The sequence below is a fragment of the Jaculus jaculus genome, chromosome 9, assembly GCF_020740685.1.
Source record: "Jaculus jaculus isolate mJacJac1 chromosome 9, mJacJac1.mat.Y.cur, whole genome shotgun sequence".
Lineage (NCBI taxonomy): Eukaryota > Metazoa > Chordata > Mammalia > Rodentia > Dipodidae > Jaculus > Jaculus jaculus.
In genome coordinates this window covers 82,842,754-82,858,280 of record NC_059110.1, presented here as the reverse complement: position 1 = coordinate 82,858,280, position 15,527 = coordinate 82,842,754, and the positions used below count along the sequence as shown (strand labels likewise).

General features: G+C 49.2%; 1 protein-coding gene across 3 annotated transcripts in view; it reads right to left on the bottom strand.

Annotated features, from left to right (window-relative positions):
- Positions 1–9,456: 9,456 nt before the first annotated feature.
- The window catches only part of Slc43a2 (solute carrier family 43 member 2), a 55,925-nt gene continuing 49,854 nt past the window's right edge, over positions 9,457–15,527 (bottom strand). For all 3 annotated transcript variants that reach the window (XM_012950993.2, XM_045158233.1, XM_045158234.1), the window contains one exon: positions 9,457–15,275. In XM_012950993.2, coding sequence (XP_012806447.1) covers positions 15,114–15,275 — 162 coding nt within the window. In that variant the 3' untranslated portion in view covers positions 9,457–15,113. The remainder of the gene's footprint in view (positions 15,276–15,527) is intronic.

Sequence of the window (15,527 nt, the reverse complement as noted above, 5' to 3'; positions counted from 1 at the left end):
TGTTCTATGTGCTGCTGAAAAGAATGTATATTCTGCAGCCTTTGGATGAAATGTCCTGTATATATCTGTTAGGTCCATTCCTTCTATGACCTCATTTGGTCCAGATGCCTCTCTGTTTATTCTTTCCCTGGATGACCTGTCAATTGATGAGAGTGGGGTGTTAAAGTCACCCACCACCACTGTGTTTGGTGTTATCTGTGACCTTAGTTCTAATAGTGTTTGTTTGACAAATTTCGGAGCCCCCATGTTAGGTGCATATATGTTTAGGATTGTAATGTCCTCCTGTTGGAGTGTACCCTTAATCAATATAAAGTGACCTTCCTTATCTTTCTTGACTAACGTTGGACTAAAGTCTACCCTGTCTGATATTAGGATAGCAACCCCTGCTTGTTTTCTAGGCCCATTTGCTTGAAACACCGTCTTCCAACCTTTCACCCTAAGATAATGTCTATAATTCTGACTTGTTTTTCTTTATTATTTCTATTTCCCTATTTATGTCTTGTATTGCCTTCTTTATTTCATTAAATTGGTGTCCTGCCTCTTCTTTGATTCCTTTGATTTCCTCTTTGATTTCCTCTTTGATTTCTTCTTTGATTGTTTTCATGTGTTCTTTGACCTCTTTGAACATATTTATAATTATTCTTTTGAACTCTTTCTCAGGCATTTCCTCTAACTCTTTCTCACTGGAGGACATTTCTGATGCATTAATACTTTTAGGTGGATTTATATCATCTTGCTTTTTAGTGTTTCTTGTGTTATAATGCATATATTTTTGCATCTTGGATTAAGTTAATGCTTAGATTTTCTAGCTAGCTGTGTATTCTTAGCTGTATCAATTGATTTGATGTAATATATTTTCAGGGTAGGACCTTAAGGTGTTAGGTGTGGCTCTTAAGACTCTCAGAGTATCTACAAAGATGTTCTTAGGGGTTGAGTTTCCCTGCTATAGGAATATTCAAGCAGGCTGAGTGGAATAAAATACAGGTAGATTCTAAAATTTAACCAAACACTGTACACATTCAATCAAAAACAGCCCGAGTATGTATGCAAGAGTAGTTATTATAACGACCAGATCCTCTATCAACAAAGAGGTTAAGATTTCTGGTCTGTTGAGGGATCCAAGTCAGCTTGTGACCAAGTGAGACCCTTCCCTGGTGCAATCCCAATTACCTTGGATGATTTTGGTCTCAGTCAAGTTGCTGCCTGGGTCGTCGGGCTGCTGTTCTGATTTCTGGAGCTGGGCACTTGCTTTTCCTGCGGGGCAAACTGAGCCGCTGCTGCTGCCTCTGCTGCTGCTGTAGCTGCCACTGCTGGAGCCACCACTGCTGCTGAAGCTGCTGCTGCTGTGTCCACTGCAGCTGCTCGCCCTGAAGCTGCTGCTGCCACGTCTGCCGCTGCTGCCACTCCTGGGTCTGCTGCTGCTGGGGCCGCTGTTACTGGTGCTGGAGCCGCTGATGTTGCTGCCGAACTCTGCTCCTGCTTGGGCCCTGCTGTCAGCCCAAGTTGGCGTGGCCGGGTCCCGGGCCGCTGCTCTGTTCGCCGGAGCTGGGTTCAGGCGTTGGGGGAGGGGAGGGAGCCGCAGCTGCTCTGGTTCTCTTGCTGCTCCAAGCGTTCTTCTACCTCGCGGTCTGCTCCTCCACTGCTCGCTGCCGCTCTCCCCTCACGTGTCCCGAGTTGCGGAGAGCGCGGTGTGAGGGGAAAATCCCGCACCTGGCTTTTCCTGCGGCTCGAGCCGAGTCTGGCGGCTTTCTGGTGCGCCGCGACTTCGGCGGTTGGCCAAGCTGCCGGAGCCGCTTTTCCCGCCTGTGCAGGCTCTGGATGCTCTGGAACTCTTCTACTTCTCTGCTGCCACTTCAATTTCCTATACACCTCACTTTTTAGTAAAAGTGTGTATTTTGCTGAGTTTTTTTGGTCTTTTTCCCCCCTAGGCTGCTTTGGCGTGGTACCTACGCCGCCATCTTAACTGGAAGTCTCCTAATTTAATTATTTGAGAGAGAGAAAGAGGCAGAGAGATAGAGCACGCCAGGGCCTCCAGCCACTGCAAACGAACTCTAAGCGCATGCACTCCCTTGTGCATGTGGCTTATGTGGGTCCTAGAGAATTGAAACAAGGTCCTTTGGCTTTGCAGGCAAATGCCTTAACCGCTAAGCCATCTCTCCAGCCCCTAATGCATGCTTTTAATCGCAGCACTCTGGAGGCAGAGGTCGGAGGATCTCTGTGAGTTCTAGACCACCCTGAGATTGCATAGTGAATTCCCTTCTCAACTCCACTGCAAGGTCATGGATATACAGGCCATTTTGTGAATGGAAGAGTGCATTGTAAGGAGTCCTACCCTTCCTTTGGCTCTTACATTCTTTCCACCACCTCTTCCACAATGGACCCTGAGGCTTGGAAGGTGTGATAGAGATGTTTCAGTGCTAAGTACTCCTCTGTCACTTCTTTTCAGCACGATGGTACCTTCAAGATCCCTTGCCATCTGAAAAGAGAATTTTTTTAACCAAAAGTGAGAGTAGCATTAATATATGGTTATGAACATTAAGAGCAGTTTGGTAGGCATAATATGTACATTTAGGCAGAAACCATCAGTCGTTACACCCCCAGGACTCATGACTTCCCTGTCATAGGTTTTCAGGAGCAGACATATATTCCTGTGGAGTGGACCTCCACAAAGGATATGCACCGCCTTTGTACTGGCTCTCTCCAGGAAGTAACCAGATCTTGCCCTCTGGGAACATGTATCTAGTTTGGGAAACTACATTTACTCATTCACTCAATAAATATTGATTGACACCTGTTCCTGTCCTGAGTCTTTTTCTTGGCACTTGGGATCCAGAAGTGACAAAAGAAAACAAGATCCACAGGGAGTGGTGGTGCATGCCTTTAATCCCAGCACTCGGGAGGCAGTGGTAGGAGGATTGCCCTGGGTTCAAGGCCACCCTGAGACTACATAGTGAATTCCAGGTCAGCCTGAGCTAGAGTGAGACCCTACCTCGGAAAACCAAAAAAAGGAAACAAGATCCTCTGCCTTGCTGAGTAGAGGGAAACAATATAAACAGATGCTGGTGTGGTTTTTCTCAGTGACATGTGTAACGAGGGAGCTGAATTGGGTGACTGGACTTGGTGGGAGGCCTTTAGTCAGTGGTCACAGTCATGGCAGACCCTCGAAGGAAGCTATGTGTGTGGCCTGAAAGTCAGGAATTACTGCAAAGTAATTGATACAGGAGGATGACTGTTCTGGGTACAGGGGAAAATGCAAAAACACCAAACAATCAGCAGAATGCATGAGGCTCAGCTCCACCCTCCAGGTGCTCATGGAGAGAGCTTGTCCCTGCAAGAAACAGTCACTAGCAACTCCAAGTGACCGTGTGTGACTCAAGGATCGGTGCCAAGGAAGGTTTGAGGTTTGAGAAGGCGTGGGAGGCAATTTGAGCTAGGGAAACTCAGAGGCATGGGTGCCAGTCAGGTGCAGCTGAAGGCCTGCAGGTGACAGTGTATGGAAAATGATGTGGCCTAAGGTGGGGCTGAGCTCAGGGCCTGAGTGCCAAGCCACATACTCCGTTTCAGGAGCCAGGGAGCCATTCGAGGACTTTAAGGAACCTCCTAACTCCCTGCTTAGATTCAACTATAATGGGGATTTTGCCACAACTGCTGCTGCTTTTCTCTCCTGAAGAGCTTCAAAGCAGACATCAGGTGTGCCTCCGTGTCAGCAGCCAGAAACAGAGGTGTTCTGATAACTCCACAGCGCCATTGTCATAGTTAATGGGGTTCCTTCTTTCTCTTTTCTCTTCCTTCCCATCTTTCTTTTTTTCATATCTCACTCTTCCTCCCTCCATCTGTCATCTATTCCTTCTTGCCTCTCTTTTAATGCTGGGAATGGAACCTAGGGCCTCTTGCAGGTAGACAAGAGCTCTATCACTTTGCAATATATACATATATATATATGTATGTATATATATATATATGTGTGTGTGTATGTATATATATATACATATATATATACATATATATATATGTATGTGTGTATATATATATACATATATATATATATACACACACACTTTTTTTTTTTTTTCGAGGAAGGGTCCCACTCTGGCCTGGAATTCTCAGGCTGACCTGGAATTCACTCTGTAGTTTCAGGGTGGCCTCGAACTAACAGCAATCCTCCTACCTCTGCCTTCCTAGTGCTGGGATTAAAGGCATGCACCACCACACCTGGCTCTTTACATTTTTTTAATATTTTATTTTGTTTACTTATTTATTTTGAGAGAGAGAGAGAATGGGCGTGCCAGGGCCTCCAGCCACTGCAAACAAACTCCAGATGCATGTGCCCCCTTGTGCATCTGGCTTATGTGGGTCCTGGGGAATCAAACCTGGGTCCCTTGCCTTTGCAGGCAAGTGCCTTAACCACTAAGCCATCTCTCCAGCCCTGTCTTAATTTTTTTAAAATATATATTTACTTTTTATTAATTTGCAAGCAGAGAGAAAGAGAGACAATGGGCACGCCACTGCAGTGTTACTGCAAAAGAACACCAGATGAATGTTCCACATTATGCATCTAGCTTTATGTGGGTACTGGAGAATCAAACCTGCGTCATTATGCTTTGCAGGCAAGTGCCTTAACCACTTAGCCATCTCCTCAACCCTTTTTTCTTTTTTCTTTTTTTTCTTTTTTTTTTTTGTTGTTTTTCGAGGTAGGGTTTCACACTAGCCCAGGCTGACCTGGAATTTGTTATGTAGTCTCAGGGTGGCTTTGAAGTCATGGCGATCCTCCTACCTCTGCCTCCTGAGTGCTGTGATTAAAGGCATGTGCCACCACGCCTGGCTCTCAACCCTGTCTTTCTGTATTTTTAAATTATTATTTTATTTTATTTTTAATTTAATTTATTTTTTTGTGGTTTTTCAAGGTAGGGTCTCACTCTAGCCCAGGGTGACCTGGAATTCACTATGTAGTCTCAGGGTGGCCTTCAACTCACAGTGATCCTCCTACCTCCCCCTCCCAAGTGCTGGGATTAAAGGCATGTGCCACCACACACACATTATTATTTGACTTTTTGAGAGAGAGAGAGAATGGGCACACTAGGGCCTTTCAGCTACTGTGAACTCCAGATGTGTGCGCCCCCTTGTGCGCATGTGTGACATTGCATGCTTGCATCACGGCATCTAGCTATGTGAGGCCAGAAGATGTGAACATGCATTCTTAGGCTTCACTTTGTGCATCTGGCTTTATGTGGGTACTGGGGAATCAAACCTGGGTCAGTAGGCTTCACAGGCAAGCACTTTAACCACTAAGCCACTCTCCAGACCTTTTTAAAAAAAATTTTTTTTGAGGTAGGGTCTCACTCTAGCCCAGGCTGATCTGGAATTCACTATGTAGTCTCAGGGCAGCCTCAAACTCACAGTGACCATACTACCTCTGCCTCCTGAGTGCTGGGATTAAAGGCGTGTGCCACCATGCCTAGCTCACCTAAAACTGTTTTTATTGCCCAGGCTGGCCTTGAACGAAGAAGTGCTGGAATTATAAGACTCTAACCCTAATTTATTTATTTATTTATTTATTTCTCTCTCTCTCTCTCTCTTTCTCTGTTTGGTTTTGTTTGTTTGTTTGTTTTTCGAGGTAGGGTCTCACTCTAGCCCAGGTTAACCTGGAATTCACTATGTAGTTTCAGGGTGGCCTCCAACTCATAGCGATCCTTCTATCTCTCTGCCTCCCGAGTGCTCAGATCAAAGGCATGTGCCACCACACCCAGCTATTTTATTTTTTTAGTCCCACTTGGTTGTGTTACCCGAGTCTTGGAGGGGGTGATACAGGTGTCCCATATAGGACATAGCACTCTGCGGTCACTTATTCTCAGCATTTTGATTTGTTATTAGACTTTGCATTAACCACTGCTCCACATGGGGTGAGGGGGAACCTTTTCTGACCAAGGTTAAGAGCAACAGTAGTCTGTGGATATAAATAAAAATATTTAGAATGCAAGCCTCTTGGTTCTTAAAATGGTAACAGTGAAAAATGCCTGAATCACAGGCTTGCCAAAGACTCATCAGAAGCTCCAGGGTACCCAAAGCAGTGCTGCTTGGAGCATGGCACATTTCCATGCTACTCATATGGGGAAAGAGTGCTGTGAGGGAGGATGGCAGTATTGTCGAGAGCTATTTCTGGGGCTGGAGAGATGGATCAGCAGTTAAGGTACTTACTCGCAAAGTCCAAGGACCTGGGTTTGATTCCCCACTACCCACGTAAAGCCAGGTGCACAAAGTAGCACGTGAGTCTGGAGTTTGTGATGGCTAGAGGCCCTGGTGTGCCAATTCTCTTTCTCTCTCTCTTTTTAATTCTTTTTTTCAAGGTAGCATCTCACTCAGGCTGACCGGGAATTCACTATGTCATCTCAGGGTGGCCTTGAACTCATGATGATCCTCCTACCTCTGCCTCCCAAATGCTGGGATTAAAGGTGTGTGCCATCATGCCCAGCTCACTTTCCTTCTTTCTTTCTTTCTTTCTTTCTTTCTTTCTTTCTTTCTTTCTTTCTTTCTTTCTTTCTTTCTTTCTTTCCACTCGTCTTTTGGTGTGGTTTTTCAAGGTAGGGTCTTGCTCTAGCTCAGGCTGATCTGGAATTCACTATGTAGTCTCAGGGTGACCTAGAACACATGGCAATACCCCTACCTCTCTGCCTCCTGAGTGCTGAGATCAAGGGCATGTGCCATCACACCTGGTTCACTCTTTCTTAAATAAATAAATAAATAAATAAATAAATAAATAAATAAAAGCTATTTCTGCACATTCTGGCTTAAAGATGTGACTCTGCCATGTTGTGGCTTCGTGTGTGTGTGTGTGTGTGTGTGTGTGTGTGTGTGTGTGTATGTTTTCATGTGTGAATGAAGGCACATGTGTGCCACAGCACATGTGGAAGTCAGAGGATAAGTTCAGGTGTTCTTCCTCTTTGAACAACATTGCATTCACCAGCCTTTCTGGCCCATGAACTTCCAATGAATGTTCTAGTCCCTTCCTCCTTCTTGCCCTAAGCATGCTGTACGTGGATTCTGGGGATCTGAACTCACGTCCACACAGTGGCACAGCAAGCTGTTTATCCCCTGAGCCAGCTCCCCAGCCCTCACGCTCTTTCCTCAGATACAGAACGGCACTCCCTCTCTCCGACTTCATCTGTACCCCTGTCTCTCTTTTTAAAAATATTTTATTTATTTAGAAAGAGAGAGAGAGAAAGAGAGAGAGACAATGGGCACACTAGGGCCTCCAGCCACTGCAAACCAACTCCAGATGCATGCTCCCTCTTGTGCATCTGGTTAACGTGGGTCCTGGAGAATTGAACTTATGTCCTTTGGCTTTGCAGGTCAGCACCTTAACGGCTAAGCCATCCCTCCAGCCCCTCTGTCTCTATAGCAGCTCTTTGTCTTTCCCTCTCCTCTATAGGTTTGTGTGTTTGTCTTTTTGTTTGTTTTTTGTTTTTTTAAGTAGGGTCTCACTCTAGCTCAGGCTGACCTGGAATTCACTTTGTAGTCTCAGGGTGGCCTCGAACTCACAGCAATCCTCCTACCTCTGCCTCCTGAGTGCTGGGATGAAAGGTGTGCGCCCCCACAGCTAGCTTGTGTGCCTGTCTTGTCTGTCTGTCACCTCTCTCTCATCTGTCTTCTTCCATCTTTCTTAACCTCTATTTCTCTTACTTTTTTTTTTTTTTTTTCCTTCAGAGTAGGTCCTTGCTCTAGCCCAGGCTGACCTGGAATTCTCTATGCAGTCTCAGGGTGGTCTTGAACTCAAGGTGATCCTCCTACCTCTGCCTCCCGAATGCTGGGATTAAAGGCGTGCGCCACCACACAGGGCAAGCATGGGCTTTTTCCATCTGTGCAGCTCTCTGCCCTGCCTCCCATCCCTGGAGCCCCTCAGCATTGTGTCTGGGACCTCTGGCTCAGTCCCGCGACCTCCCCTGCTGGCCAGCCCTTTGTCACCATGCTGCGCTGTAACCCATCTCTGCTATCTGAGGGAGACTGTATTTCACTGTTTCCATCTTCTGCCCTCTCTTCCTGGCTGGTGAGAGCAGCTCTTCTCAGCTTGTCCTGTCTACTTCAGTTCTTCTCCATTTCTGCTGCTGCTGCTGCTGCTGCTGCTGTTGAGACAGGGTCTTGCTGTATAGTCCAGGCTGAGCTTGAACTCGTGATCCTCCTGCCTCAGCTTCTGGGAACACAGGCTCGTAGCACTATATGTGTGTCTGTGTCTTTGTGTAAATTTCATCCCCACAGTATATGCTGGGCAGCTATTTCATGCCAATGCCATCTGAGCCCCTTAGGGTATAATGATGACCAAAACAGGGCATGTGCCAGCCTTTAAGGAACATTCGCTCTGGTGGGGAGACACACCAGACAGAGAAGGGACTGGGGTTGGAGGTGGAGCTCAGTGGTAAAGTGCTTGCCCAGCATGCCTGAGGCTCACAGTTCCATCTCCAGGACCACAAAAAGAGAACAAACCAAACAGATAGGCAGGTGACCTTGCCCAGCTCATCCCACTGGACACAGGAGTCAGCCAGGCTTCAGGAAGGGACTTAGGGCTTGGGCCTGTGAGTACCAGCTGGCTCTGCCTGAGAGCTCCTGGCAATTCTGTCCCTAAATACAGTCCATCCCACTCAGGAACGACATTCAAGGGCTTAACCCATTTGCTCTCTAAACAGCATTCATTTTGAGCCAGGCTGGGGAAAACAGATGTAAAAAGAAAAAGGCTATAGTCCTGAAGGGTCCCAGTCTAGTGCTGGAGGGGAAATCAAGTAACATCTGTTGGAGCCAGGACACCAACCTTGGTGACTAGAGGCAGCAGGGGGAATCATACAGAGGGTTAAAACTGATTTGAGCAGCTATGATAGTCTCTAAAACAAAAAAAAAAAATTTTTTTTGAGCCAACATTTGAAAAGGAAGATATTTGATGTAAAACCCAGGATTTCCAGCTTCTTTTGCAAACAAAAATTCAGACCTATGCCCACCTCCCCAGGTTCCTCTCCATGTGGCATTAAGTGGCTGGAGCTGTGTCAAGGCTATCCCCCTGAGTGTAGCCTGTGATCTCTGGGTCCCTCCCACATCTTCCTGTACCCCTGACATGACATCTAAGGTCTAGCTTGTCCCAGATCTGGGGCTATGACTCTGCTTGTCCTGGAGGTGTTTTTCTATGCTGCTTCCATCAGATGTGGAGGAAAAGATGATACAGCAGAGGGATGTGGCCGTGCTTGGCCTTGGAGTTTGTGGCCAGTCCTTATATCCACCGGGCATCTCTGCTATGGGCACCACACAGTGGTGCATTACTTATCCCTTCCTGAGTAGCACCACCCTCACTGGCCATGGCTTCCAGGCCCCTTCCACGCCAGCAGTGTCAAGAGCCATGTTTCCAACAAGGATAGGGTTTCTGACTAAGAGACGTGTGATACAGAGAGAAAGAGACAAGTACTCTGGAAGAAGCTGTTCTTAGTCGTTCTCAGCATACATTTATTGAGTGTTCGCTGTGTGCCAAGGGGTGTGCCAGAGGCTAGGAACAGCAGAGGGCCGGGAAGAGCCTGCGTTAGATGCTGTGTTATCGGTGACACTAGGTGACCCTGGTGAACACAGAAATGGATTCACCCTCAGGCACCACCCTAAGACTTGGGCTGGGCCCTGGACCTTGCCTTCTTAGATGCTCCTTCGAGCAACAGATTTTTTTTTCTGTCTCCAGATGGCGCAGCACACAGGCCAGTCCCTACACGTTGCTCTAAGCACATATACACCCTGGCACACCTAGAACACATTTTGTATCTACACACACACACACACACACACACACACACACACACACACACGTGTCATCCAAGAGGCAGTGTGGAGGGTGCCATCCCAGGGGCTGGGATTTCAGTCATCACTATAAACAGGCCCATAGTTTAGAGATGACCCTGGCCAAGCCTCTTACCAAAATGTAAAAGACATAAAAGTGGGCAAGGGAAAAACGTCTTAAGGCTTTGCTGAGAGAAGGGTTCTGAGGGAAGTGGCGTCAGCAGCATACACCTTACCATCGTTACTTGGCCACAAGTCTGTGGATGTCCTGTCATGTGGGCGGGATGTCTCATTCCCTGTACTATCTGCTCTCTTCTAGAGTCACAAATATAAAGCCACTGTGGTTGAGCGTCTGCTAAGTGTCAGGTACACTACTCCTAGCTATGTCCGCATTTCAATCCTGAGAGGGCATGGCTGTCTCCATTCTCAGACAAGGAAACTGAGGCGCGAGACTTGCCCAAGGGCACCAAGAGAGTATGTGGTGGGGTCTCTAACCTTTGCTTTCCCCTCACTGTCTCCTCAGCATGGGGAGCTGAGGCCTCCTGAGAAGTCAAGGTCAGAGAGCCGCCCGTGATCCTGGTCGTGTGAATGACTAACATCAGAGGCCAAGGGGCACAGGTGGTGGCTCGGTGCTGATGGGGAGAAGCCAGAGCCTTGACACCGTCCTCACTGGGAATGCTGACTCCCCTGGACACTCAGGAAGTTCTGCCACACCATGGGGTTGGGAGTGAGGCAGACAGCACATTCTGACCCTTGACCCCTTACACCAGCAGAGGGCTTCAACTTGAGGATACACACACACACTTTGGGGGTCCCTGGGCTGCTACCCTCTCAAGCCCATACTCTATATTTGGAGAAAATGGTTCCCACCCTCAAGTTGAATCCTAGTAATTGGCACAGATAAGGCACCTCAGTGGCCCAAGAGCCCAGGAGAGCCCATTGTATTGCCCTTCACAGAGAGAGGGGTTGCTGCTCAGTTCTGTTGAGACTTTGCAATGCTCTCTGCAAGGGCCTCCTCATCACAATTGTCACAGCTTATCCCCATCCCTCACCAGCCACTCCAGCCTCTGTATCTGCTCACATTCACCCAGGCTGCATGCCTGAGACCCCAGCACTCAGGAAACTGAGGCAGGAGATAACAAGGCCAAGATGGTGCGAGCCAGTCTCAAATAAAACAAAAGACCTCCAAAACCTCTACTTAGCTGAAGTTTATGCGGCTTCCTGCGAGTCCTGACCATATGTCCACAGTATGGGAGATCATTTTCCGTGTCCATGGGGCCTGGGCTAGTGTGATGCCCTCCCTCTGCCTGGACCATATATGGCATGACAAGGGTTTGTGTAGAAGTTCTTTTGACCAAGATTATAGTGGGTGAGAGGTGAACTGGACCAAAGCAGGAAGGAACCCCAAGGGCGGGCATCTTGTTTTTGGCATTTGTGAGAGTTGGAAAGAGCTCTGTGAACAGGCCCCAGCAAGAGATGCAGGCAGAGACCAAGAGGACTTGAAGAAAGCCAACCACAGTGTCTAGACCACAGAAAATGGCTCCTGGCAGTGCCCGTCATTGCTAATTGAAACCACAGAGCCACGCATCACTTCCTGTTTCTTCCAACCCAGGAACATGAGGACAGGGTGGGAAGACAAGAAGGCCACTTGGTGGCCTCTGCCTGTGTCCAGCCAGTGCTCTTATCCCCACTTTCTGGGCACTCTGTGTGTGGTTGGGTGACCAGAAAATCACTCCCTCAAGTACCCATCAGCTGTGGACAGCTCACGCACACACCTGAGGAAGTCTTGGCTCCCAGGCATAGAGGTCACCCTGAGCTTGCTCCCCTGCCTCAGGCTGTTGCTGCCCTCCTGGAGGCCCAGAACCTCCTGGGTTGCTGCTCCCAGTGGAACGTTCTCACCTAGAGGCCTCGGATGCTTCAATGACTTCAGATCCACATGACAGTCCTGGTTCTTACTTTGGATGTTTTTCTACCTCTGTGAGCCTGTCTCCCCAACTATAATATAGGGTCGGAAGCTGGGTGTGGTAGCAAGCGCCTTTAATCCCAGCACTAGGGAGGAAGAAGTAGGAGGATCGCCGTGAGTTTGAGGCCAGCCTGAGACTCCATAGTGAATTCCAGGTCAGCCTGGGCTAGAGTGAGATCATACCTCAAAAATCCAAAACCAACAACAACACATAGCCTGTTAATGCTGTACCAAGTAAGGGCAGAATTATTAGGGAATCCCCCACTCACCCAGCTTGCCACACTCCTGTACCCTGCTCCCACTCCCATGCCTCTAATCCCCATGCATTCTTGGCCCTGGGCTGTTTTCCACACTCATGTCTAGTCTTCCAATCCCATGATCTTCCCTTACAGCGCCACACTCAAGGATTGTGGCCACGAGGACATGTTGGGGAAGGAGGGACAGGGACAGCACAGGCTATGTCTGACCAACCTGTGTATGTACCCAAAAAGGAAGGGGTTTTTCAAGCCAGTATTATCCTCAGAGTGCCCTTCTCTTCACCAGTGGACCTCAAACTCCGGGAGGCACCAGAATCAAGGCAGAGGTGAGACCTGGAGTCTTAACATGCCAGGAGCTTCTGCAGATGGCACTGGGTCGGCTGTGATGTGGGGGAGAGGTCGACCCAGCTTGAGACATGACTCAGCGGCATTCCACAACCTCGGGGATGTTTGAGACAGCATCTCACTGTAGTGAGCTCAGGCTCGCCTCAGGCCTGCCATCCCTTACCTCCTGAATGCTGGGATTACAGGTCTGTGCCACCATGCCAGGTTATGCCTAAATTCCCCCCCCCACCTTTTTTTTAAGGTAGGGTCTCACTCTAGTCCAGGCTAATCTGGAATTCATTATGTAGTCTCAGGGTGGCCTCAAACTCACGCTGACCCTCCTTGGCCCTGCCTCCTGAGTGCTGGGATTAAAGGCGTGCACCACCATGCCCGGTTTATGTCTAACTTTCTAAAGAACTACCAGATTCTTTGCCTTAGCAGCAATACCATTCCCGCCAGCAATGTAAGAGGCCTCCGATTTCCTCACATTTTATCGAACACTTGTGGTTTCTTTCTCTTTTTTGAGACAGGGTCTCATACAACTCAGACTTGTCTCGAGCTCACTATATAGCTAAGGATGACTTTGCATTTCTGCTCCCCTGGCTTCACCTCCCAAATGCTGGGGGGGGGGGTAGGTGTGGTGCTGGGGACCAAACCTAGGGCTTCAGGCATGATTGGCATGCACTCTGCCAAGAAATACTTCCCCGGCCCATTTTTGGGAACGGTCTCACTGCGAAGCCCGGCCTGGCCTCAATCTCGAGAGGCTCCTGCCTTTATCTACTGTGTCTCTTCTTGGAGAGCCACAGTGGTCATGGTCATGCGACGCGCTTGCTGTGAAGAAACTGGCCTGGCCTTAACTCGGATCTCTCACACTTGACAAAGCTTTCCAAACTAGAAGAACCATTAACATATCACAGACCAGTGTTCTAAGAAGTGGTTTGCAAAATGTTGATACAGTTCTTTGGGGGGGACTGAACCCAGGGCTTGCACTACTAAACATGAACTCTACCACTGAGCTGCGTTCCTTAGCTCATTATTTGGGGTTGTGATTTTAACATTTGAGCAGGCTGGGGCCTATGAGATTCCATGTGCCACTGTTAGTACTGAGCCTGAACTTTGCTTCTCTGCCTGTGTCCTACACCTTGCTGCTTGGCCTGTGCTTCTCCAGGGATTGCCCATGGCTTGCACTCAGGAAAAACCCTTGGTGTTGTGGGGAGGTGACAGGAAATCCGTATAGATGACACGAAGGGGCTAGCATTAGCCTGTTTGGCTGGGACAGACAGCAGGCTGGGGAGGGAGGGGGGGACAGCCCACACCTTTTCACAGCCCTATTTGGGGTGGTGGAGGATGGGAGGACATCAGATCTTTTCCTTGCTCATGCCCCTCCCTGGGCAGGTCACCCAGAGAGTTGGTGTGTACTCAAGCACAGCTGGGCTGGTCAGTGACAGAACATCTCGTCCTGACTCTTCCCGTTAAGCTCAAAACAAGCATATACAGTGGTCAACTGATATGCTAGGAGGGGCATCCCTTACCAGGAGGAAATGGATTTATTGCTTTATAAAAAGAAATCTCTGATAAATCTTAGGAGAAAAAAAACTACAGACTTAAAAATCAACTCACTTCTTGGCACCCCACATTTCTGGGGGCTGTCAAGATGGGTGTGTTGGTAAACCAGGCAGGTTCACCATGTGAACAGCTCCAGGACTCTGATGGAGTCCACCAGCAGAGGGCGCTGTGACTTCACGGCCCAACACACAAGCTCCCCACATGAACAAGGCTGGTACTTGGGTCCTAGGCCTTCTGTAGGCCTGGCTGGCTGCTGGCCTGGTCAGTGAGAATAAAGGCAGACTCTGGAGCCCACCCCCCCCGCCCAACATGTACACACACACACACACACACACACACACCCCTCAGTCACTCACCAGTTCACTTCCCTGCTTATGCCTGGACCTCCATGTCTGTCAGCCACAACCCTACTTCCAACCCACAAAATAGCTATGTGTGTAGGGAGTGGCCTCGTGGTGCCTCTTCCTCTCCCCTCAGGTTGCAGACTGGCCCGAGGGTGGCAGTGGACACATGCTCCTCTCACCCTGAGGGAGGCGGTGAGGGGCGACCCATCAGCCCTGTCCATGGCTCCTGAGGCTTTGTGTGACCATCTTGCCCTCCAAGCCTTTCCCAACCAGACCTGAGGGGCTTCTCCACAGGCCTTCAAAGACAGTACAGGCCACAGGGAGCTGGGATTACAAAGGGGTTAGCACCAACAACAGGAAGCGGGTCCTTCCTTCCTCAGGCAGCCGCAGACTGGACAGGGGAGGTAAGGGGCCAGGAGAGGGGGTGCAGACAGTGCAAGCCTTTGTCCTCAGGCAGGCGTGGTCAGTGGGCATGCAGCCAAGGGGCAGGTGGTGGTTGAGGGTGATGGCAGGCCCCCGTTTTGGCAAAAGGCAGAATCCAGACCTTTGAGAGAAAGAGCCTGCTTGCTGAGGGTGCCCTTGGCTCTTCTTATAGGCACCATGGAGACCCGAGACCCCACAGTCCTTTGGGGTCACAGCCAGGCCAGGGCAACCCGGCTTTCAACAGTGAAAATCACCCATCCGGGGCCCTCTCCTATCTGTCCACCCCAGAGCTCTGCAAAAGAAACAGGGCCTTGTGAGGAAGTGTGGGCTCCAGTGTGCTGAAGGAGAGGATCTTGGGGTGTGTGGGGTCCTCTGGGGTGGGGAAGAGGACATCAGCCAGTCACTGAAGCACGGGCAGAGGCCACAGCTCTGAGATGGTGACTACACGAAAGCCTCTCGGTTAGAGGAGCCATTGATCTTCAGGAAGAGCGTGTCGTCGTCCCTCTTCTGCTGCAGCTGCCTCTCCAGCTGGCGCCGGTAGCAGATCAGGTACAGCGGCAGGCAGAAGCCCAGCAAGCTCATGATGAGCAGACCCACGTTCACCTGGGGAGGTGGGGGAATGGCTGCTTACAAGGGGTGGGGACAGCAAACGCTACCCTGCCTTTACTACAGAGCCAGGCAACACCTTCCCACCCACTCAGGTTTGGGGAAAGGATGTGGTCATAGGAGGAGAGAGGGAAAAACTAAACAGTGAAGGTTCAAGAGGTCCCAGGGCCACCCTTCCACATTCCAGCACCTGAATTCCCCAGTTCTCCACAAGTCACTTGGCAGTCCTTGGGACAAGTCTGGTTGAGA